The 25,775-nt window shown below is 38.7% G+C and overlaps 1 protein-coding gene across 14 annotated transcripts in view; it reads right to left on the bottom strand.

Annotated features, from left to right (window-relative positions):
- The window catches only part of MTRF1 (mitochondrial translation release factor 1), a 69,876-nt gene that overhangs the window by 4,124 nt on the left and 39,977 nt on the right, over window positions 1-25,775 (bottom strand). For all 14 annotated transcript variants that reach the window (XM_034665252.1, XM_034665253.1, XM_034665251.1 and 11 more), the window contains 3 exons: window positions 23,404-23,521; window positions 5,326-5,462; window positions 2,083-2,181 (listed from right to left, as the gene is read on the bottom strand). In XM_034665252.1, the coding sequence (XP_034521143.1) occupies window positions 2,083-2,181; window positions 5,326-5,462; window positions 23,404-23,521 (354 nt within the window). The remainder of the gene's footprint in view (window positions 1-2,082; window positions 2,182-5,325; window positions 5,463-23,403; window positions 23,522-25,775) is intronic.

Genomic DNA, 25,775 nt, shown 5'->3' with positions numbered 1-25,775 from the left:
GCCGAAGGCAGACGCTTAACCGCTGTGCCACCCAGGCGCCCCTGGAAACGTGGTTTCTAACCTCTTACACATTTTACATATTTCAGCTTTAGCTGAGAGAATGGCCCTCTTTGTCTCTGGTTTTAAAATGCTTGTGTTCCCTCTCTCGCTGGCTGTCTCTATCTCTGTCAAATAAATAAAATCTTTAAAAAAAAAATAATAAAATGCTATGAAGGAACTCATTGGTGGGGGCTTGTTCAGATTTCCTCCCCAAACAAACCAATTATTGTCTTGGGTCAGAATCATGATCCTGTAAGAGCAGAGCAGCTTCATCAAGAACTGTGTAAATGGCGTAGGGAGCCGGTGAGGCTCCAAGATAAAGGCACAGAGCTGAACTTGGCTGCGCTGAGTCCTGCAGACATCCACTTGCTTCCCTCTCCACTCCTTCCATTCTGTCCTGTGGCTGTTGCACCCAGGGTTAGGGCCATTATCGCTTTTTGTGCCTCATCTACAACTATTCTGTTCCTAAATTACTCACTCCTATTAGTCTCTTCACTGTCCTTCATACAGATTTTAATGTTTTACTACATTTTTTTTCATGACATTTCCAAACTTTCTCCTTTCACTAATACGGGATTTTTTTTTTCTTTCCAATGGGCTGGTTAGCCATTATGAGAGCACACAAATATAATTTCCCTAATTATTTCTGAATCTGGCATGTTAGTTTAGTTAGTAATAACATGTTAGCATTCAGGCCAAAGCCAGATATTTTATAACTATAAAAGCCACTTAGCCTGCCTCTGTTTCAAGACTGAATACTAACTCGGGACCTACGGGCTATTCTAAATAATATTACTGGTCGTAAGAATGCAGCGGTCTCAGGGAAAACCAACACCACTACCAGAAAAACAACTGAAAGAATATGGTGTAATCAGAACAATATGGCCAAACATGTTTGGTTATTACTGTGTGTTTCCTGAGGAAAGGGAAGTTAGCAAATATTTTCTCCTTTTTGACAAGGCTATTATGTTCCTATTTGAGACAGTCTTAAATTGCTAAGACGACAGAGGAAGTGGCATAAGGTACACAGAAATTTCTAAATATTTTAAAAACACAAACATTTCCCTTGTAAAATTGGTATTTTGAGTACAGAATGGGACAGAATCAAGTGAAAGAAGCCCTAGGTATCACATGACTTCAAGGAAAAAAATCAAAACCTTCTACCTCTTGCCTTTTGTACACAGTCCTTTAAGAGAACCAGTTCATTTTCCCCTTCAGGGGAAACAAAAGGGGAATTTTCCTGTGCTTCATCATTAATGTATTAGTGCCAATGGCCTGGCCAAATGGGATTTAGTTAGGTTAATGTTCAAACCATGTTGACAGGGTCTTTCCCCAATAGCATAATTACAACCCCTGAATCTCAAGAAGAATCCCCCACGGTAGGTAGAACTCTAAGATGCCCCCTGGTGTACACACCTTGCAGAACTCCCTCTCTTACGCAGAGGCAGAAACTGTGAATATGATGGAATATCACTCCAGTGGTATTAATCAGTTGATGTTGAGTCATTCAAAAGGAATATTACTGGGGTGGGCCTGACCTAAATAGGTGAGCCCTTAAAAAGGCTTGAGCCATTCCTACAAGAGGTTCAAAGTGGGAGAGGGTGTATGGAGGGGCCACTTAGCAAGCAACCTGCAGGTGGTCTTTAGGACCCAAGGACAGAGAACTCAGCTCCGCTGTGCCCAGATTTCTAACCTACTGTAACGATAAGATAATAAATATTATTTTAAGCCAAGAAGTTCGTGGTCATTTGTTACACAGTGATAGAAATCTGATACAGTGTACATATGTATATTGAATATACCTTAATACACTGTGATTGCACAGCAAAGAATTTGGAGTTCGAAGAGAAATGTTTCAAGGTGGCACTAAGACCCCACTTCTTACCAACAAACTAATATGAATGCTTGCCTCTTTGGGGGTACTACCTTAAACTGGCTTAAAAATTTTAAATTACTTGGTAATATTTTAGACATAACCCTCTAGAACTTGAGTATACTTTCTTTGAAAAGCAAAGGCACATAAAGCATATTAAGTTATATTACCTTAATATCACGAACTTCATACGCTATCCTGTGGTCAGTCACTCTATCCTGGGTGAAATTATACGTCCGAATTCTCTCTGACTGGGCTCTTGTTCCCACCTGTGCCATAACAAAAAGGCAATTCATATTTTAACTTTATAATCACCTTTATTACAATGGAAAACATACTTATAAATGACTTTTCTATTATAACAGTTTTAGTTTTTTTAAAAGGTTTTTATTAGAGTTGAGAGAGTACAAGAAGTGGGAGGGGCAAAGAGAGAGGGAGAAGCAGACTCCCTGCTGAGCAGGGAGCCAATGCAGGACTTGATTGCAGCACCCTGGAATCATGACCTGAGCCGAAGGCAGACACTTAACCGAACGAGCCACCGAGGAGCCCCAGTTTCAGTTTGTTTGTTTGTTTTAAAGTCACATATACAAAGTGACAAGGAACAAGAATGGGTAGAACTTAATGTTAAAGACTACAGCTTTGTAAAGTGATGGAATAAGAATGGATGTCTCTCTGGTAGTTTAAACTCCAAATATTTAAGACGAAATTATCTTTGCCCCCCGAGCAGTTCTTCCTCCTGCTTCTATAAATGGCACCACCATGTGTCCTTGGTTCCCAGTGGGAAACTGACATCCCACAACTCAAGTAACATCTCACAGGAGCTTACTTCTATGTGCCAGACTCTGACACACACTGGGGGAGAGACCAACTTCAGTTCATTGTATTCTCTACCTGCCCATTCCCAGTGGTCTAAGGGTCTCCTATTATGTCCTGCCCTCTTCATTTCTATCATTCAAGAGCTCATTACTTTTCAACTTCATTCCTGTAAAAATCTCCTGCTGAATCTTCCCTCTCTGCTTACATCTGTTGCCCTGCTTAGTCTGCCTAAAACAGCTTTCCGATCAATCTTTTTCTCTCGTTTCTTCTTGTCTACTAAGCAAAAACAACTCAGCATTCAAGGCACTTCACAATGTAGCCAACTTTCCCAGCATTATTTCTGAAAATTATGTGAACTGCTATCATGCCACCTATTCTACCATATCAAAACTGTGGGCATGTCTGCTTACTCAGCTTAGATATCCTCTCCAGGGATGCCGCCCCCCACTCCATCATCCCCACCTTTCCAGCTAGCAACAACTGAAATGGATGAATATCCTCCTTTGAAACCCCTTACACTTGGAATCTTCTTCACAGCACACTACATTTTGCCTTATGCTATGGTTATTTGTGTTCTTAATCTCCTCATCTCTACTACCTCCCCAGCACAACAGCCTCTCTCACTCACTCTCACTTAAAAAAATAGAAAAGTTATTTATTTACTTATTTGCCAGAGAAAGAGAGAGAGAAAGAGAGCATAAGCAGGGGGAGCAGCAGGCAAAGGGAGAAGTAGGCTCCCTGCTAAGCAAGGAGCCTGATGCGGGACTCGATCCCTGGGATCATGACCTGAGCCAAAGGCAGCCGCTTAACTGACTGAGCCACCCAGGTGTCCCTCCCTTTCACTTTTTTAGACTAAAAAAAGACATTTCTGTAACTTATTTTCTTAACCCCTCAGGCAAATGATATGAAACTAAATTAAATATGGCTGGCCATCAGGAGAATTTTTTAAAATTAAAGATTTTAAAATCCAATCTCGGATATACCAAATCAGGGATTATGGATTTTTGGAACATTTCCCAGGCCATCCATTCTGCAACCAGCCAGGTATGGAAACTATTATCCCAAAGCACCATATTAATGCCCAGGTTCCCACCCAAATCAATTATGTCAGACTCTTAGGGGCTGGGGCCTGAGGCATATACAAAGCTCTTTAGGAGATAAATGGAGCCAGGGCTGAGAACTTGGCATAATGCCTTCCTTATAAAAGCTACTTTACATATTAGTTGAAGCAAAAACTTCTCTAAACATTAGAAATACCTACTAAAAAGTTTCACGCAGATGGACAAGTTAATTGGGAGGCATGGAGATCTTTTTGGTGCTTGAAACCAGAAATTTCTAAAGAGGACACACACACAGACACACACACAAACACAAACACAGACAATTTGCACCAGGCCAATCTTGAATTACTTATTTCAAAAATTATTGTGTGAAACATCTGGTACTAAAATGCCAAATAGCAAGTAAATCCCAACGTCTTTTATTAATTCAAATGTCACTGAGTTCTTGGTGTTTACGTTATCACTTATGTGCCAAGAAGCAATGGCTTGTTAATGAGCATTCCTATCTGCAACTGTATATACTGATGCTGGACAACAACCTAGGATTACCACAGAGGATTGATATTCCATTAATCCTGTCACTTTCACTACTTGGAAGTTAGAATGTGGGTACGAAAAGCTAGAAGGGCAAAAGTGTGAGAAGATCAGGATATCTAGGCAAAAAGAATAATTAATGGTTAAGTTTATATAATTCATTTTCCTAAAGGCCACAAAGTTTTCCAGATTTAGTGTAGCATACCCATCTGCAAACAACACAAAAGCAGTTATTTTGCTTTCTCTTCCAACCTCTCTCAAAGACCAACTTTACATTTTTTAGGATTTAAAATCCTAAAATTTGTTTACTTAAAACAATGACATTTATTCATTTTGCTCAGCATTAATCTACATATTTGAATAAATAATACTAGACATTTTATATATATATAGTACAAATTCAGAAAGTACAAAAGGTATATATAGTGGAAATATATCTCTCTTCTACCCCCCTCCCCATATCCCATCAGTAACAATCATCATTACCGGTTTTTTGCAGTGCCATTTACTTTTGATCCCACGGAGTTTTAATAAAAAAGCACAGGTTTTTAAATAAAAAATCTGCAAATCTCTTAATTTCCAGAGAATTATTTTATCTTTTAATATAATCTCCTCTCAAAACAGTCATGATACAAACACTGGAGGGAAACAACTGGGAAATAATTCTGAGTTTACACATACCTCATCTGTTCATTTCCAAACTGGCACATCCAAATGTAGCCATAATCTGTTAGTCCATATGCATGAAATTATTACTTATTTACAAATAAGCATGTTTCCCTATGCTATAAGATATTCCCATTTGATCAAGAACAAATGCTACATTTTCTACATAAAGTGATGACTGTTGTGCAGGGATATTATTATTATTTTTTATTTTAAGCAATCTCTACACCCAACATGGGACTTGAACTCATGACGCCGAGATCAAGAGTCACATGCTCTTCTGACTGAACCAGCCAGGTGCCCCACAAAGCTATTATTATAGAATATAAATCTTACCTGCAGTTTTCTAGTACTTTGTTGCTGACACTTGTCTTTCTCAATAATCTGCTGGTAGAGTCTAGCTCTCAACACACGCAAAGCTATTTCTTTATTTTTAATCTGTGATCGTTCTTGTTGGCATTCTACTACAAGCCCTGAAAAATAACAAGGATCAGAGGTAAACTGTAGCCTCCAGAAGCCAAATTAAGATAGAACTGAGATGCCAATGTTATCTCAATAAAACTGGAAAAAAAAAGAGATAGGCCTCAGGAACATTCTAAGGGAGGAAAGGCTAATCAGGAAAAGATCGCAAGGGATTAAAAACAATTCAGACTTCGCATACTTTAGAAACTATACCTGAATCATGCTGATAAAAGCAGTAGATGGCTATTTCGATTCTGAGATCTGAAGGAGATATTTCAGATGCGAAGACTGGAAGCAGTAGCATCTGTAGATGGTTACACATACTTTCATTCCCACAGCTCTGCTTCTCCCTCCCAGCTCATTCGGACAGACAGCCCAACACAGGGTCCCACCCCCAGGCAGTGCTGCTCCACTCTCTGTTTTAGTCAAGGAGCACTCAGCTTTCCCCCCTTAAGCCACAAATTCACACAGAGCTGATGTTTTAAAAATGACTTTATACAACCCAAGTGTCTATCAATAGATGAATGGATAGGGGGCGCCCGGGTGGCTCAGTTGGTGAAGCCGCCGTCTTCGGCTCAGGTCATGATCCCAGGGGCATGGGGCTCCCTGCTCAGCAGGTAGTCAGCCTTGCCTTCTCTCACTCTCTCAAATAAATAAATAAAACCTTAAAAAAAATAGATGAATGGATAAAGAAGATATGGGTATAGATTTATAAAGGTATATATTTAGGAGTTAAGATGGCAGAGGAGTAGGGGGACCCTAAGCTTGCCTCATCCCTCGAACACAGCTAGATAAATATCAAATCATTCTGAACACCCAAGGAATTGATCTGAGGACTGAGAGCACAAATTGCACATCTACAGGTAGAAAAACAGCCACCTCATGGAGATGGGAGTAGTGGAGAGTTGATTTGGGGGAGAGAAAAGCTGGGGGTGCTTCAGAGGGAAGGGAGACCTGATCATGGGGAGAGGAGTGAGACAGTGAGGGAGAGAGAGAGAGAAGCAGCAGGCTGGGGATTGCACAAAAAAAAATTATTCCCCAAAACCAGTGACAGGGAAAAGTGGAGGGTATGACTACTGCTCGTTTTTATAAGCAGCGGAGCGCAAAGTCTGAAGTTTTAGAAGATTGTGCCATCGATGGGGTTGTGCCTGGCGGGCTTAGTGGTGCTCTGGTGGGAAAGGAGGGTGGAGCCCTGGAAGTGGGAGTGGGGTCTGAGCATCCCCTGGTCATATGTGTAGAAAGAACTCCCCTTTTTGGAGTGCATCTGGGCGTGGTGGCATGGCCTTTCTGGGGACAGAAGAACTAGTGGCGCCGATGTGTGTCCCTGTTCCCTCCATAGGAACAGAGACACTGGCTGAGCACAACAAACCTGGGTGCTGGCGATCAGCTGTGCTTTACCATAAACCCCTGTGCGGCTGTGTGACTGCTTTTCTGGGACAAACCGGCAGCAGCCAGTGTGGCCAGACCTTCCCCAAGAGGATGAGTGTGGGTCTGTGCGTGTGGATCCCTACAATCTGGAGTTCTGAAACACAGCCATGTGCCCGAGATAAAACACAGCAGTATTGTGCTGCCTAGTACGCAAACAGCTTGGATACAAACAGGGTGAAGGCAGGGATCTTGACGGACGCCAGGGACAAGGAGGGGTGATTGTTTGCTCATCTGTGAGGACTTCCTGAAGAGTGCTGGTGCAAACTCCCCGCTCCAGGAGAGAGAGTGTGCCGGGAAAGGCAATGTTCTCCCCTGCCCGTCAGCACTGACTGACTTCAGTGAGCAACACAGTGCCACCCAGTGGGGGCTGAAGCTGCTTACACCAAGCTTCCCCAACCCCACCACCTCCCCCTGCATGTAAGTCTCCACTAGGGAAAGCTGGCCTGAGAATCAGCACAGCAGGCCCCACCCCAGAAGACCCCTTACAAGCACCAAGGCTACTGATCACATAGTGCTGGAAAGCTTTAGCTCTAGGGGAAACAGGATCTACCTTCTTTCTTTTTTTTTTTTTTTAAGATTGTATTTATTTATTCGACAGAGGGAGAGAGAAAGAGAGAGAGAGAGAGAGAGAGAGAGAGCACAAGCAGGGGGAGAAGGTGAGGGAGAGGGAGAAGCAGGTTCCCCACTGAGCAGGGAGCCTGACATGGGGCCTGATCCCAGGACCCTGGGATCATGACCTGAGCCAAAGGCAGACACGCTTAACCCACCGAGCCACCCAGGGACCCCTGGATCTAGCTTCTTATAACAAGCAGACCAAAACACAGCTAGTTAAAACTTGCCACACACTGGACAAGGTCCAAACACCCCTCACTGTAGGCAAGGAGAAACTGCAGAGGACTGACCTGAGGGAAGGAGCAGACAAAACACAACAGCAGAGTGCACGCTCTGAAACACCTCCTGAATCACCAAGACAGTATAGGACCTCTTTTCCTTGCCAGGGTGGGGTGGGGGGGAACCTCTTCTTAATATAGCCATTACTCTCAGGAGCAGTAATGTAACAGGCTTTCCTAACAATCACAAAAAAAGTGACCTAGACAAAAATGACAAGGCAGAGGAATTCACCCCAAAAGAAAGAACAGGAAGAAGTAACAGCCAGGGATTTAATCCATACAGACAGAAGTAAGATGCCTGAACGAGAATTTAAAACAATTATAAGGATACTAGCTGGGCTTGAGAAAAGCATATAAGACACTAGAGAATCCCTTACTGCAGAGATAAAAGAACTAAAAAAACTAGTCAGGCTAAAGTAAAAAATGCTATAACCAAGATGCAAAACTGACTGGATGTAATAACGATAACAAGGATGGACGAGCACTGGATACAGATGTGGATGATAAAATTATGGAAAATAATGATGCTGAAAAGAAGAGAGTAAGGAAAGTATTGGATCATGAATGTAGATGTAGGGAAATCAGTGACTCTTTAAAGCATAATAACATTCATATCATAGGAGTCCCAGAGAAGAAGAAAGAGAAAAAGGGACAGAAGGTTTATGTGAGCAAATTATAGCTGAAAACTTCCCTAATGTGGGGAAGGAAACAGACATCAAAATCCAAGAAGCACAGAGAACTCCTATTAAATTCAACAAAAGCTGGCCATCACCAAGACATATCATAGTCAAATTCACAAAATACACAGACAAGGAAAGAATCCTGAAATTAGCAAGGGAAAAATGTCCTTAACCTACAAGGGAAGACATCTCAGGTTCCCAGCAGATCTGTCCACAAAAACCTGGCAGGCCAGAAAGCACTGGCATGATATATTCACCATGCTGAATGGGAAAAATATGCAGCCAAGAATACTTTATCCAGCAAGGCTGTCATTCACAATAGAAGGAGAAATAAAAGAGTTTCCAAGACAAGCAAAAATTAAAGGAGTTTGTGACCACTAAACCAGCCCTGCAAAAAATATTAAAGGGAACTCTATGAATGGGGAAAAAAAGACCAAAAGCAACAAAGACCAGAAAGGAAGAGAGAACATCACCAGAAACACCAACTTTATAGGTAACACAACGGGCACTAAATTCGTACACATCAAAAATCACTCTGAATGCAAATGGACTAGATGTTCCAATCAAAAGACACAGGGTATTAGAATGGATAAAAAAATAAGACCCATATCTATATGCTGCCTAAAAAGACTCATTTAATTTATTTATATATTTTTTAAAGATTTTATTTATTTATTTGAGAAACAGAGAGTGAGTGAGAGACCACGAGCAGGGAAAAGGGGCAGAGGGAGAGGGAGAAGCAGACTTCCCAGTGAGCAGGGAGCCCGAAGTGGGACTCGAGCCAAGGACCCTGGGATAATGACCTGAACTAAAGGCAGATGCTTAACCAACTGAGCCACCCACGCGCCCTCCCCTTTTTAATGATTTTATTTACTTATGTGAGAGCAAGAAAGAGCGAGAGAGAGAAGAAACTCATTTTATACCTAAACACACTTGCAGACTGAAAGTGAGGGGGTGGAGAACCATCTATCATGCTAACGGACATCAAAAGAAAGCCAGAGTACAAACTAACGTGTAAATCAAAGACTGTAACAAGAGCTGAGGGAGGACAATATATCAATAAAGGGGTCTATCCAACAAGAAGATCTAACAAGTGTAAATATTTATGCCCCCAACTTGGGAACACCCAAATAGAAATCAATGAATATAAAACATAAAGAAACTCATTGATAATAATACAATAACAGTAAGAGACTTTAACACCCCACTCACAGCAATGGACAGGTCATCTAAGCAGAAGATCAACAAGAAAACAAGGGCTTTGAATGATACACTGGACCAGATGGACTTAACAGATATATTCAGTACATTCCATCCTAAAGCAGCAGAAAACACATTCCTTTCGAGTGCACATGGAACATTCTCCAGAACAGATCACACACTGGGTCACAAATCAGCCCTCAACAAGTACAAAGAGACTGAGATCATACCATGCATAGTTTCTGACCATATGCTCTGAAACTTGAAGTAAAACACAAGAAAAAAATTGGACAGACCACAAATACATGTAGGTTAAAGAACATCCTTCTAAAGAATGAATGGGGTAACCAGGAAATTAAAGAAGAAATTGTTAAAAAATACATGGAAGCAAATGAAAATGAAAACATGACAGTCCAAAACCTTTGGGATGCAGCAAAGGTGGTCCTAAGAGGGAAATATATTGTAATACAGGCCTATCTCAAGAAGCAAGAAATGTCTCAAATATACAACCTAACCTTACACCTAAAGGAGCTACAAAAGGAACAGCAAATAGAGCCTAAAGCCAGCAGAAGGGAAATAAAAAAACTTAGAGCAGAAATAATCCATATTGAAGCAAACAAACAAAAAACAGTAGAACAGATCAATGAAACTAAGAGCTGATTCTTCGAAAGAATTAATAAAATTGATAAGCCCCCACCTAGACTTATGAAAAAGAAAAGAGAAAGGACCCAAATAAATAAAATCACGAATGAAAGAGGAAAGATCACAAGCAACACCAGAGAAATATAAACAATTATAAGAGAATATTCTGAAAAATTATATGCCAATGAACTGGACAATCTGGAAGAAATGGACAAATTCCTAGAAACATATAAGCTACCAAAACTGAAACAAGAAGAAATAGAAAATTTGAACAGACCTATAACAGGTAACACAAGTGAATCAGTAATCAAAAATCTCCCAACAAGGGGCACCTGGGTGGCTTAGTCAGTTAAGCGTCTGCCTTTAGCTCCGGTTGTGATCCCGGGGTCCTAGCATACAGCTCCAAGTTGGGCTCCCTGTTTGGTGGGGAGCCTGCTTCTTCCTCTCCTTCTGCCCCTCCCCCTGCTCATGCTCTCTCTCTCTCTCACTCACTCTCAAATAAATAAAAATCTTAAAAAATAAATAAATAAAGATCTCCCAACAAATAAGAGTCCAAGACCAGATGGCTTCCCAGAGGAAATCTACCAGGCATTTAAAGAAGAATTAATCCCTATTCTTCCAAAAAATAGAAATGGAAGGAAAACTTCCAAACTCATTCTATGAGACCAGCATTACCTTGATCCCAAAACCAGACAAAGTCCCCACTAAAAAGGACAATTACAGGTCAATATTCCTGATGAACACAGATGCAAAAATTCTCAACAAGATACTAGCAAACTGAATCCAAAGGTACATTAAAAGGATTACTCTCCACAACCAAGTGGGATTTATTCCTGGGCTGCAGGGGTGGTTCAATATCTGCAAATCAATCAATGTGATACACCACATTAAAGAAAGGATAAAGAACTATAAGATCCTCTCAATAGATGCAGAAAAAAAGCATTTGACAAAATACAGCATCCATTCTTGATTAAAAACCCTCAACAAACTAGGTATAGAGGGAACATACCTCAACATCATAAAAGCCAGATATGCAAGACTCACAGCTAGTATCAACCTCATTGGGGAAAAACTGAGAGGTTTACATCTATGGTCAAGAAGACAGGGATGTCCATTCTCACCATTACTATTTAACGTAGTACTGGAAATCTTAGCCTCAGCAATCAGACTACAAAAAGAAATAAAAGGTATCCAAATAGCAAGGAAGAAGTTAAACTTTCATTATCTGCAGATAATGTTACACTCTTACGTAGAAAACCTGAAAGACTCTACCAAAAAATTGCTAGAACTGATACAGGAAAAGTCAGCAAGTCATAGTATACAAAATCAATGCACAGAAATCTGTTTCATTTCTACACATCAATAATGAAGCAGCAGAAAAAGAAATCAAGGAAGATTTCAAAAGAAATCAATCAAAAGAAATCAAAAAGAAATTTACACTTGCACCAAAAACCCTAAGATACCTAGGAATAAACCTATCCAAAGAGGTAAAAGATCTGTACTCTGAAAACTATAGAACACTTACGAAAGAAATTGAAGAGGACACGAAGAAATGGAAAAACATCCTATGCTCATGGGTTGGAAGAACAAACATTGTTAAAATGTCCATACTACCCAAAGCAATGTACACATTCAATGCAATCCCTATCAAAATAACACCAACATTTTTTATAGAGCTAGAACAATCCTAAAATTTGTATGGAACCAGAAAAGACCCCAAACAGCCAAAGAAATCCTGAAAAAGCAAAGCAAAGCTGGAGGCATCAGGATTCCAGACTTCAAGCTATATTACAAAGATGTCATCATGAAGACAGTAAGGTACTGGCACAAAAACAGACACATAGATCAATGGAACAGAATAGGAAACCCAGAAATGGACCCACAACTATGTGGTCAACCAATCTTCGACAAAGCAGTAAAGAATATCCAGTGGAAAAAAGAGTCTCCTTAACAAATGGTGTTGGGAAAACTCGATAGCCACATGCAGAAGAATGAAACTGGACCACTTTCCTACACCATACAGAAAAATAAATTCAAAATGTATGAACCATCAAAATCCTAGAGAAGAACACAGGCAGCATCCTCTTTGATCTTGGCCATAGCAACTTCTTACTAGACACGTCTCCAAAGGCAAGGGAAAACAAAAGCATAATGAACTAGTGGGACTTCATCACGATAAAAAGCTTCTGCACAGCAAAGGAAACCATCAACAGAACTAAAAGGCAGCCTATGGAATGGGAGAGGATATTTGCAAAAATCTGATAAGGGGTTAGTACCCCAAATCTATAAAGAACTTATCAAACTCAATACCCAAAAAACCAAATAATCCAGTTAAGAAATAGGCAAAAGACATGAATAGATATTTTTCCAAAGAAGACATCCAAGTGGCCAACAGATACATGAGAAGATGCTCAACATCGCTCAGCATCAGGGAAATGCAAATGAAAACCACAATGAGATGCCACCTCACACCTGTCAGAATGGCTAAAATTANGGGCTCCCTGTTTGGTGGGGAGCCTGCTTCTTCCTCTCCTTCTGCCCCTCCCCCTGCTCATGCTCTCTCTCTCTCTCACTCACTCTCAAATAAATAAAAATCTTAAAAAATAAATAAATAAAGATCTCCCAACAAATAAGAGTCCAAGACCAGATGGCTTCCCAGAGGAAATCTACCAGGCATTTAAAGAAGAATTAATCCCTATTCTTCCAAAAAATAGAAATGGAAGGAAAACTTCCAAACTCATTCTATGAGACCAGCATTACCTTGATCCCAAAACCAGACAAAGTCCCCACTAAAAAGGACAATTACAGGTCAATATTCCTGATGAACACAGATGCAAAAATTCTCAACAAGATACTAGCAAACTGAATCCAAAGGTACATTAAAAGGATTACTCTCCACAACCAAGTGGGATTTATTCCTGGGCTGCAGGGGTGGTTCAATATCTGCAAATCAATCAATGTGATACACCACATTAAAGAAAGGATAAAGAACTATAAGATCCTCTCAATAGATGCAGAAAAAAAGCATTTGACAAAATACAGCATCCATTCTTGATTAAAAACCCTCAACAAACTAGGTATAGAGGGAACATACCTCAACATCATAAAAGCCAGATATGCAAGACTCACAGCTAGTATCAACCTCATTGGGGAAAAACTGAGAGGTTTACATCTATGGTCAAGAAGACAGGGATGTCCATTCTCACCATTACTATTTAACGTAGTACTGGAAATCTTAGCCTCAGCAATCAGACTACAAAAAGAAATAAAAGGTATCCAAATAGCAAGGAAGAAGTTAAACTTTCATTATCTGCAGATAATGTTACACTCTTACGTAGAAAACCTGAAAGACTCTACCAAAAAATTGCTAGAACTGATACAGGAAAAGTCAGCAAGTCATAGTATACAAAATCAATGCACAGAAATCTGTTTCATTTCTACACATCAATAATGAAGCAGCAGAAAAAGAAATCAAGGAAGATTTCAAAAGAAATCAATCAAAAGAAATCAAAAAGAAATTTACACTTGCACCAAAAACCCTAAGATACCTAGGAATAAACCTATCCAAAGAGGTAAAAGATCTGTACTCTGAAAACTATAGAACACTTACGAAAGAAATTGAAGAGGACACGAAGAAATGGAAAAACATCCTATGCTCATGGGTTGGAAGAACAAACATTGTTAAAATGTCCATACTACCCAAAGCAATGTACACATTCAATGCAATCCCTATCAAAATAACACCAACATTTTTTATAGAGCTAGAACAATCCTAAAATTTGTATGGAACCAGAAAAGACCCCAAACAGCCAAAGAAATCCTGAAAAAGCAAAGCAAAGCTGGAGGCATCAGGATTCCAGACTTCAAGCTATATTACAAAGATGTCATCATGAAGACAGTAAGGTACTGGCACAAAAACAGACACATAGATCAATGGAACAGAATAGGAAACCCAGAAATGGACCCACAACTATGTGGTCAACCAATCTTCGACAAAGCAGTAAAGAATATCCAGTGGAAAAAAGAGTCTCCTTAACAAATGGTGTTGGGAAAACTCGATAGCCACATGCAGAAGAATGAAACTGGACCACTTTCCTACACCATACAGAAAAATAAATTCAAAATGTATGAACCATCAAAATCCTAGAGAAGAACACAGGCAGCATCCTCTTTGATCTTGGCCATAGCAACTTCTTACTAGACACGTCTCCAAAGGCAAGGGAAAACAAAAGCATAATGAACTAGTGGGACTTCATCACGATAAAAAGCTTCTGCACAGCAAAGGAAACCATCAACAGAACTAAAAGGCAGCCTATGGAATGGGAGAGGATATTTGCAAAAATCTGATAAGGGGTTAGTACCCCAAATCTATAAAGAACTTATCAAACTCAATACCCAAAAAACCAAATAATCCAGTTAAGAAATAGGCAAAAGACATGAATAGATATTTTTCCAAAGAAGACATCCAAGTGGCCAACAGATACATGAGAAGATGCTCAACATCGCTCAGCATCAGGGAAATGCAAATGAAAACCACAATGAGATGCCACCTCACACCTGTCAGAATGGCTAAAATTAACAAGTCAGGAAAGAACAAATATTGGTGAGGATGCAGAGAAAGGGGAGCCCTCTAATACTGTTCATGGGAATGTAAGCTGCTGCAGCCACTCTGGAAAACAGTATGTTTTCACAACTCAAAAAAGTTAAAAACAGAACTACCCTATGACCCAGCAATTGCACTACTAGGTATTTACCCAAAGGATACAAAAACTCAGAGTGGAAGGGGTACACGTACCCCAATGTTTACAGCAGTAATGTCCACAATAAGCAAACAATGGAAAGAGCCCAGCTGTCCACCAACAGACGAATGGATAAAGATGATGTGGCATATAAATATATATACACAATGGAATACTATCATTCAGCCATCAAAGAGAACGAAATCTTGCCATTTGCAACAACGTGGATGGAGCTAGAGTATTACACTAAGCAAAATAAGTCAGTCAGAGAAAGACAAATACCATACGATTTCACTTGTGTGTGGAATTTAAGAAACAAAAGAGATAGACATAAGGGAAGGGGGAAAAAAGAGAGGGATACAAAGCACAAGAGACTCTTAATGATAGAGAACAAACAGGGTTGATGAAGGGGAAGTAGGCAGGGGATGGGCTAAATGAGTGATGGGCATTAAGGAGGGCACTTGTGATGAGCACCAGGTGTTACATGTAAGACACGAATCACTAAACTCTACTCCTGAAACCAATATTACACTATATGTTAACAAGAATTTAAATAAAAATTTGAAAAAGAAAAATATTTATATATATAACATATCCATAATGGCACCTTACTCAGCCATAAAAAAGAATTTTAAAAAAGAATGAAATCTTGCTATTTGCAACAACATGGATGTAGAGGGCATAATGGTAACTGAAATGTCAGCTAGAGAAAGACAAATACCAGTGATTTCATTCATATGTGGAATTTAAGGAACAAAACAAACACACAAAGAAAAACGAAGACAAAAAAAACAGACAAATATATAGAATGAAATGTTGGTTACTGGAGGGCAGGTAGGTAATGGGGATTAAGGGTACAGTTATTGTGATGAGCACTGAGTAATGCATAAAATTGTTAAATTATGTATACATATTATATATATATATACACACACACTATATATTTGAAACTAATATAACAGTGTAAGTTAATTACACTGGACTTAAAAATAATAATAAAATGAATAGAAAAAAATAAAAATGTCTATACAGTTGATCTCTGAACACAGGTTTGAACTGCACAAATTCACTTATACACAGATTTTTTTTTACAATATAGTATTATAAATGTATATTTCCTTCCTTTCGATTTTCTTAATAACATTTCCTTTTCTCTAGCTTAATTTATTATAAGAATGCAGTATATAGGGAACACCTGGGTGGCTCAGTTAAGCGTCTGCTTTCAGCGCAGGTCATGCTCCCAGGGTCCTGGGATGGAGTCTGCATCGGGATCCTTGCTCAGCAGGGAGCCTGCTTCTCCTCTACCTGCCTCTCTCGCTAACAAATAAATAAAAATTTTAAAAAATCTTTAAAAAAGAGAAAGCAGCATATAATACATACAACACAAAATCTGTGTTAATCACTGTTTATGATATTGGTAAGGTTTCTTTCTTGTCAACAGTAGGCTATTAGTAGTCAAGTTTCGAGGTAATCAAAAGTTATATGTGTATTTTTGACTGCAAGGGGTTGGGGGGGTTAGCACCCCTAATTTCCATGTTGTTCAAGGATCAATATATAGATGTTGTATATGTTGTTGTTGTACATAGAAACCAACAAAGAGAAACAAAACTCTTTACAAGGAAGAGTTTAGAGTGAATGTTTCTCGGTTGTCTTGGCTCTAAATTCAACTAATTCCACATCTAATCATGCATGTTTTTGTTAGCCAACTTCTGGATTTGGGTGGGTTTCTCCCACTGTGTAGCCCACTTACTAGCCCAAATCTAGACCTAAAATAGTGACCCTTGAAATTTCAGGCTGCGCTGTTCTTAACTTTGTAGCTCCCACTCTGAAGGTCTGTGTCCAATCCCACTCTCAGGTACATGAGAGGTATAAAGTACTTTCCTTTCTGAATCACAAAACCCAAAAACCATATTAGCTTAGGCCAGCTGAACTGATATAGTGGCAACTATTTTGGTGGAGACTTTAAAAATTCCTATAAAATTCTACTGTCCCCAAACAAAACAAAATTCTACTCTCCAAATTATGTTTTCACTCTGTCTAAATAAGCTACAATCTACACCTGCTAATACTTTTAGCAGAAACACCTAGGTTTCACCTCTATTATTCTTTCATTTTTGAATGTTAATGATATTTTTAAATTTTAACCCTCCAAGATACTATTACTGCTGCTTTATACAGTTTTTTTTTACTATTATTAACATATAGCATATTATTTATTTCAGAGGTACAGGTCTGTGATTCGTCAGACTATTAGCTTATTATTTTTTATTTTTTTAAAAGATTTTATTTATTTATTTGACAGAGAGAGAGACAGCCAGTGAGAAAGGGAACACAAGCAGGGGGAGTGGGAGAGGAAGAAGCAGGCTCCCAGCGGGGCAGGGAGCCCGATGCGGGGCTCAATCCCAGGACTCTGGGATCATGCCCTGAGCCGAAGGCAGACGCTTAACGACTGAGCCACCCAGGCGCCCCTATTAGCTTATTCTTGACTGCTTTACTGAAGCCTTGTGTTTGGGCTGGGGCACCAACTTGCTTTCATCTTCAGGCATTTGCCTGGAGCTGTCCTGGATCTGCTATTTTTTTTTCACCACCCAAAAAGATATGAAAATACTCATTTCAAGGCGGCTAGACATTCATAAGCTTTCCTTAAAATTCCTCTTCTTCTCAGCAGACTGGCAGGAAGCTTTGCTTATACATTGGCGCTATCCAGTGGCTCAGGTTGGAATTTTAGCTTGAAACTCTCACCAGCTCAGTAATTTCCAAAGGAATCACTTGATCATATATTTTAATATACTTTCTATAGAGGAGTATTTAATCATATGTATTCCTTAGGAATAGAGGATTAGGGTAGGGGGAGGTAAGCTGAATAATAGAAGAGCTGTTGAAATAAGATGCAGGGGTTGTTAAAAAACTGTAAATGGGCTTTGAAAAACAAACAAACAAACAAACTTTTCTCTGTTGTTTCAGTACTCTACAGGAGATTCCAAAATTCCAGGTAGCAATAGTACTGATTGGGTATTTAATATATATTTGCTAAATAACTACATTTATTATTTAAAAGATTTTCAATTATAAATGAGAACAAATATACCATATTTATTCTGAACAGCTCATCAAAAAAGATGAACATCTCTGAACTTGAGATGCATCTTACACTCATTGGCTTATGATAGCTTAATTGGTAGTGTTTTTTATAGTTCTTCCTAGTTAAAAAAAAATAGTGATGGGTCTTTCAGTTGATGAGTTCTTAGATTAGCTGAAAGAAATTATACATAATCAAAGCTTAAATAAAAATCCTGTAATCTTAAAAGTACAAAGTGAAGTAAAAAATTAAATTTGATTTGAAAGAATTAGGTATTATCCATAATCTATGATGATGAAGGAATACAGTGTAAGAATTACAGAGGCCCACTTTTGCTAACTGGTAAGAAACTAGAAAGCTTGCTTGAAAGCACAAAATATTAATGTCTTCATCTTGATTTGATAAATTTACCCCCCAAAAGTAACTTTTCCCTGAACAAACATTTAACCACATCCCATGGTACCATTCTTCCAGTGGTTGAAAACTGGAGTTCTATTGAAGCACTAGGTTAGAAAAAAATGTGTCTTCAGAGTCCATTTGCAAGAGGGGAATGGAAGAATGACCTACAGCTCTCACTTTCAAGTCTAGCAGGGACATAGTTCCTTAGACGTGGAGTGGACAGAATAGAAAAAAGGCTGAGTTTTCTTTGCAATAGATGCTGAAATCATGGTAAACCTCCAAGTACACAGTTGACTCAAGAAATCACTTGCTCATAGCAACATGGATTCATAAAAGTCAGTACCCTTTGTAATGTATTGCCTAAGGGAAGGTTTGAGGGTGAACTGAAAGGCCTCTTTTAAGTCACTAGATCTAAGTGGCTAAAAACTAATTTGGCCCAAGGTAAGTTTGTCAACAAAAACATTGATCACTTTTTGTAAAGTCATTATTTATGGCTGCACAAGAGTGTAGGTTTTAAAATATTTTGGTTCATTTTTGTCAGAATTTTTATCACTTTTACCTGACTTTTTCTCATTTTAATTTCTAATTCAGCTTCAACTCATTATTATTATTCTGGACAGTTTATAATATAGAACAATATCCTGCAATACAAGGTTAAGGTAAAACATTCTAAGTATCCAAAAATTTGTGGATTTCTTAGGTAAATTATGGTAAGTTACAAAAATTATCACCTCATTTTTAGTGAGAAAGGATATATTTCTATATGCAAAGAAAAGAATTCAAAAGAATTCAATACACCAAAGATATATACCAGGAGTGGTTATTGGGAATGGTTATAGATGTTTTCTGTTCTTTTGCTTATGTACATATTCTCAGTTTTTACAGTTTCTTATGGAATAAAAATCAAAGAAAACTTGAGAGAGATTATAAAATTACCCTGTTGCTGGATATTTAGGTTACATTAACTTTTGCTATTATAAACAGTACAAGCAAAAATAATTGGCTGAAAATGAATTTTAAAATTTAAAGGTAACATCTGACTTCAAGATGGCCTCCTCATTTAAAAATCACACTAAAACAAGAACGAGAAACAGAAATACAAAATAAAAACAGGTGATGCACACAGCCCCAAACACCATATATAAAGGCAGAAAGCATATGGAAGAATGGTAGATGACTTTGCAGTGGGGAGGAAGGTTAAACGTAATTCCCTGTAGTGGGAGAGCTGACTACAAACAAGCCTCTTTGCCCTGCTGAGTACCAGAAAGGCTCAGCAACTGAGACACTAGGTACTTTACAAGTTGGGGGCTAAAAACAGAAAGTCTTGAAGTAGATGTTTAAGTCCCCTCCCTTGATCTGTAGGAGGCAGAAGGTATAGGTTTTGGAGAATTAAATAAGGGAAGTTTGACCTGAGACTTGGTACAAAGATGAGTAAGTATAAGACTGGGACTGAAAATAAGAGGAATAAGTAAATTTATTTATTGAATGGTGAGACCCTGACCTTACTCTTAAAGGTATCTCAGGATACATCTCAGGGTCCTGCTCAGGAGAAAACAAACTATCCAAGTGAAAACATGGACAAACACTGACATTTGGTAGTCCCTAATAAAAAAGCTAATTAATCATCTAACTGCCCTACAGTGAAACTTACTAGTGGGTAAGTGGCACCCAAGCACTCAGAGCTTTTAGAACCTCACTCTTATTATGTATAGACATAGACAACAAAGAGTTCCTAGACTTTCCTAACCAGAAAGTACGAGTGAAACAGAAAAAAATAAACTCAGAGAAAACACAGACATTGCAGGAAGCAGAAAAAAACTTCAAAAATTAATATATTTGAATAAAAAAAGAAAAATGAATCAATAACAAAAGGATGCTATAAAAATGGGACAATTCTGAGAATTAAAAAAGAGCTTGTGAAAATTTTAAAAAAGAACAAATTTTTAAAATTCAGTAGAAGTGCTGCGGGAAAAACCTAAAACACAAAGTGACAGACAATGTGAAAAGAAAAAAAAGAAGACAAACAATAAATCCTAGAGGTCTAACATCTGACTCACAGAAATTCCAGGAAGAACAAAGAAAACAGTAAATAAGAAATTATTGAAGAAAATATTTCAGAACTTGACATGTCTGGGTGGCTCAGTTGGTTAAGCATCTGCGTTCAGCTCAGGTCATGATTCCAGGGTCCTGGAATCGAGTCCCACATCAGGCTCCTTGCTCAGCGAGGAGCCTGCTGCTCCCTCTGCCTGCTGCTCCCCCTGCTTGTGCTCTAACAAAACAAAACAGAACTAAAGCCATGAGTCTCCATATTGAAAGCAACAAATACAATGAATGACAGGGGCACCTGGGTGGCTCAGTTGGTTAAGCGTCCAACTCTTGATCTCAGCTCAGGTCTTGATCTCAGGGTCACGAGTTCAAGTACTACATTGGGCTCCATGCTGGGCGAGGAGCCTACTTAAATTAAAGAAGAAATATGGGTGCCTGGGTGGCTCAATTGGTTAAGCATTTGCCTTCGGCTCAGGTCATGATACCAGGGTCCTGGGATCGAGTCCCACATTGGGCTCCCTGCTCCATGGGGAGCCTGCTTCTCCTTCTGCCTCCCTCTCTCTGTCTCTCATGAATAAATAAACAAAATATTTTTTAAAAAATTAAAGAAAGAAGAAATGATGAATGACAAAAGTCTTAAATGTTCTACGTGGAAATGATTTCCAATCAAGTATTCATGGTTGGTGAAGTATGAGGTTAGAATAAAGCTATTTTCAGAATATGTATGTCTCATGCATCTTTTCTCAGGAAAGCACTTGAAAAAGGACTTCACTAAAACGAAGGTATAAACTAAGAGAGATGAGATGGGATCCAAGCAACAGGAGGATCTAACACAGAATAGGGTCAAAGGGAATTCCCTGTCGGTGTCCAGAACAATCTCTGCTTTGCAGCCCTGGAGAGCAACCGCTCCAGATGAGAGCAGATTAAGGGAGAGCTCTATCAGAGGTGTTGCCACCCGCGTTAGCCCTGTAGAAAATCCGGTTAATTTAATTTTACAGAGCTTTTGGAAGATCAAGGAAGACTCTGAGTCTAAGAGAAGCAAATGTAAAAACAATGAAGTAATTATTAACTCTAGGAAATGAAATCACAGTATAAGTCTCCCCTGCTATCAGAAAGTAGAACAGTCCTATGAAATCTTTCATAGGCTGAAATGCTGTGAAGAGCACTTACCATTAAGTTATATGGAAAAATTTTTGAGCATTCCCAACCCTCCCCAAAAAAACTCTGTTATTAAAGCATCTTGCTAACAGATGCACAAAATAAATTGGGAAAATAAACTGAGATAGAGCCCAGATGCTCACAGACAGAGTTCAAAGCTGTGGCAGCTTGAAGCTAAGATGCTGATATGGTTCCAGGGAAGGAGCTGGGACGGGGCCGCTCTCCTTGCCCAGGGTGTGTCAAGGTTCTACAACAGTTAGCTGCAAAATAAATGCTGAACGCTATTTTTGCTTTTCACCTTTTTTTGTAAAAATGAAAATCCTTTTTAGATTTCAGATTTAGATTTGGTGAGAACAGGTATAATGTAGGTCTTTCATAAAAGTGAAGCAGCTTCATGTGAACTTTTGAAAAGCGGTGGGTTACCTGTATGCTGCCTGGCTCAGCAGTGAACACTATATACTTACTCTTTCCATGAAAGTAGTGAAGATTAATTTTGCCAAAATATAAACATATTAGGAAGAGGAAAAGAGGATATTATGAGAGCCTAGTCTTCGTCTACTACATTAAGAAGTCAATATGTGTGTAATCTTATAACTAGTCGATCAGAAGAGCAAGATCTGCCTAATATTTACATACACAAGGTAATTACCAGAAAAAATAGCTAAGCGTTTAAACTGGTTGCCTGTAGGTAATGGGGCTTTAGGGTCAAGGAAGGAGGGAAGGGGAGGAAAAAGAAGTGCAAGGAGCTGCTGATTTTTGTTATAGGACCTTCCCACTGGCCTTTAAAACCATTTAAAATTTAATAACATAAAAATTAATTTTAAAAAGGAAAGAAATTTTAAAAGCTGAAAATTTAGTTTAAAATCTGAAAAATGGGGGCGCCTGGGTGGCACAGCGGTTGGGTGTCTGCCTTCGGCTCAGGGTGTGATCCCGGCGTTGTGGGATCGAGCCCCGCATCAGGCTCTTCTGCTATGAGCCTGCTTCTTCCTCTCCCACTCCCCCTGCTTGTGTTCCCTCTCTCGCTGGCTGTCTCTATCTCTGTCGAATAAATAAATAAAATCTTTAAAAAAAAAATTTTTTTTAATTTAAAAAAAATTAAAAAAAAATCTGAAAAATGACCGAAGTATNGTTCCCTCTCGCTGGCTGTCTCTATCTCTGTCGAATAAATAAATAAAATCTTTAAAAAAAAAATTTTTTTAAATTTAAAAAAAATTAAAAAAAAAATCTGAAAAATGACCGAAGTATTTAAATCACTAAAAGGCCTGCAAAACTACCTCATAGTATACCAAAATTACCAATATTAAAACACCAGTATTAACGCATCACAGACTAGTGGAGCCAGGGGTCAGTCTATAAGAGGACAAAAGTGCCATTGCAGGGCCATGTCCAGGACTGCTTTCGTGTTTGTTTTTAGGCTGAGACACCTCTGGTTGCTCACTGCTGTCAATATACCTGGGCCGCTTCTCTGAATAGGTCTGCTCAGCATCTGCGTCCTGAGAGAGGTGCCTCTTGCAAACAGAAGTGGAATCTGAACACACTGGGGACCTGAGACCAATGACTCCAGTGTCACCTTTTAAAGGGTCTGTGCAAGAAATGAGACACTAACACAAAACCATTTTCTTCTCAATGTTGAATAGTTTTATAAGACTTAAAAACGGGTCCAAAGTACAAAAGCAAACAGACTTGATTACCTGTGGGGATATGGACAAGTCTGACCGCGCTATCAGTTGTATTAACATGCTGCCCTCCTGCTCCTTTGGCTCGAAATGTATCTATTCGCAAATCCTTGGGGTCCACCTTCACATCTACCTAGAACAAAAGGGACAATGGAAGTCAATTCCACACTCAACAAACACTTTAATACTACGTTTATTTCAAGATTTTTCAAAAAAACTTTTTTTGTTCTAAGTCATAGCCATCAGACCAAGAAATAGCTCATACCAATGAAAGAACGGTAAACTCCCTATTTCAATGGATGCTATTTTTTGACACTGACTTATGATGCTAGGAGATCACTGAGTTGTGCAATCTTTCAAGTTTCATCATCCATTATCCCACAAAGCCACAGGATAGAAAATATACTCTCTCTCTATATATATATGTATGTGTGCATGTGAGTGTGTGTATACATAAAGTTGATCCTCATTATTCCCTGATTATGTATTTGCAAATTCACCTACTTTATTTGTTCCCTAAAATCAATTATTGCAGCATTCTCAAAATAACTAGCAAACAAGTGCAGGGAAGCAAAAATCCAAGTTGTTCTATACGTGCTCATTCCCAGCTGATGTCCAATAAGGTGACACTTTGCTTTCTTTTTTCAGTCTGACCAGAGAATGAAGACAGGAGGGGGCAGAGCAGGACAGTACAAGAACCTCTGGCTCTTGGGTCAGTCGGACGGGTTTGTGAGCCCCAATTCTGGCATCTGGTAGTGAAGTGGCCTCAGGCAGGTCACCCAACACTTCTGAATCTCATTTTCTCTTTGTAAAATAAAGGAAATAGAGTCTACCAGGATGGGTTACTTTTTTTGGTTTTTAAATTTTGTTTATTGATTGATTTGGATGGGTTACTTTTAAGATTATAATCTACGTAAGATACATAGATACAGAAATATGTATAGGTATATAAACATGTATACGTACACGTGCACACACACACACACACACACTTCCCCTAGGGGAAATGATGGTTCAGTATTTGCTAAATCATTGTTTGCTGAGACTTTACAGAACATAACCACCATGAACAATGAGAACTGACTATGTGTGCGCACACACTGATTAGTGGACTGAATGGAGGCATCCAAAAGATACATTCATGTTCTAACCACTAGAACCTTATTTGGAAAAAGAGCTTTTACAGCTGTAATTGAGTTCAGATGAGATCATCCTGGATTATTCAGATAGGCCCTAAATCCAAGGAGAGTGCCTTCAGACAGCTGAGGAGAAAGAGGAGGAGAGGAACATGTGCTTTCAGAGTTAAACAGCTTCAAACCAACGGACACCTGGAGACACCAGAAACTGGAAGAGGCAAGGGAGCATTCTCCCCCAGAAGCTTTGGAGGGAGCACACCCCCGGCGATACCTTGAGTTTGGATTCCTGGCCTCTAGAACTGCGAGGCAATAAATTTTTATTGTTTTAAGCCCCTACATTTGTGGTAATTTGTTATACACACACACACACACACACACACACAAATAGTTACAAAATACACTTTTTCAGGGAAGAACTAACATCTTATTTCACATTTATCATTCATTTGTATGAATGACAGACAGCAAGTATGACTCTTCTCTTTGTAAAGCATAGTAATAACGGTCAGTTTTAGAATCTAATGTACAGCATGGTTATTTGTTTTCTCTAAAATATGTACTATACTGTGAAAAAAAAAAAGATTATTCAGCTTTTGATAAAATACGCCAGTGTCGGCTACCTTAAAATTTCAATAAACACTAAAGAGATGAAGAACAATTTCCCATTTTTTGTGGTTACAGTATATTAAACAGTTCTATAGCAAATACATGTATATTCTATGTCATATTCTCCCAAATATTATAGAAACTACCTAATGACGATTGGGAAATTCTGAACAAAGAAACAGTGACTTAATAATATACAAAGAATTTTAAATGTCAATTAAGAGAATAATAAGACTTTGCTCTTTCATGAAAATCAAACTCCACTACATGGGTTTAATTTTCAAGCACATGAAGAGAATAAGGGGATGGGTGAGAACAGTGGAAGGATTAAGGAGAGAAGCAAGACAACTCAATAGTTTTGATTTCCGAATGATGTAAATGATTCCGTACACCAAAAATGAAATTAAATAAAAGAGGAAGGAAAAATCAAATCCTAATATTCAACAGGAAAAGAAACCTATGAATCAAAATATTTACCATAATGATATCATAACCACACAGAAAAACACTATATTTCAGATGGTCTTTGAACATCGTGTCCTGACTATGCTTTCTTGGTGGACTATATTCTTGGGACAGAAATATTAAACATTACTCAATAGTTTACTAAGTAATTTTAAAACAGTTTTTATATATGCTATATAA

Source organism: Ailuropoda melanoleuca, chromosome 7 (genome assembly GCF_002007445.2).
Source record: "Ailuropoda melanoleuca isolate Jingjing chromosome 7, ASM200744v2, whole genome shotgun sequence".
Taxonomy (NCBI): Eukaryota; Metazoa; Chordata; class Mammalia; order Carnivora; family Ursidae; genus Ailuropoda; species Ailuropoda melanoleuca.
This window is presented reverse-complemented; position numbering and strand designations above follow the sequence as displayed.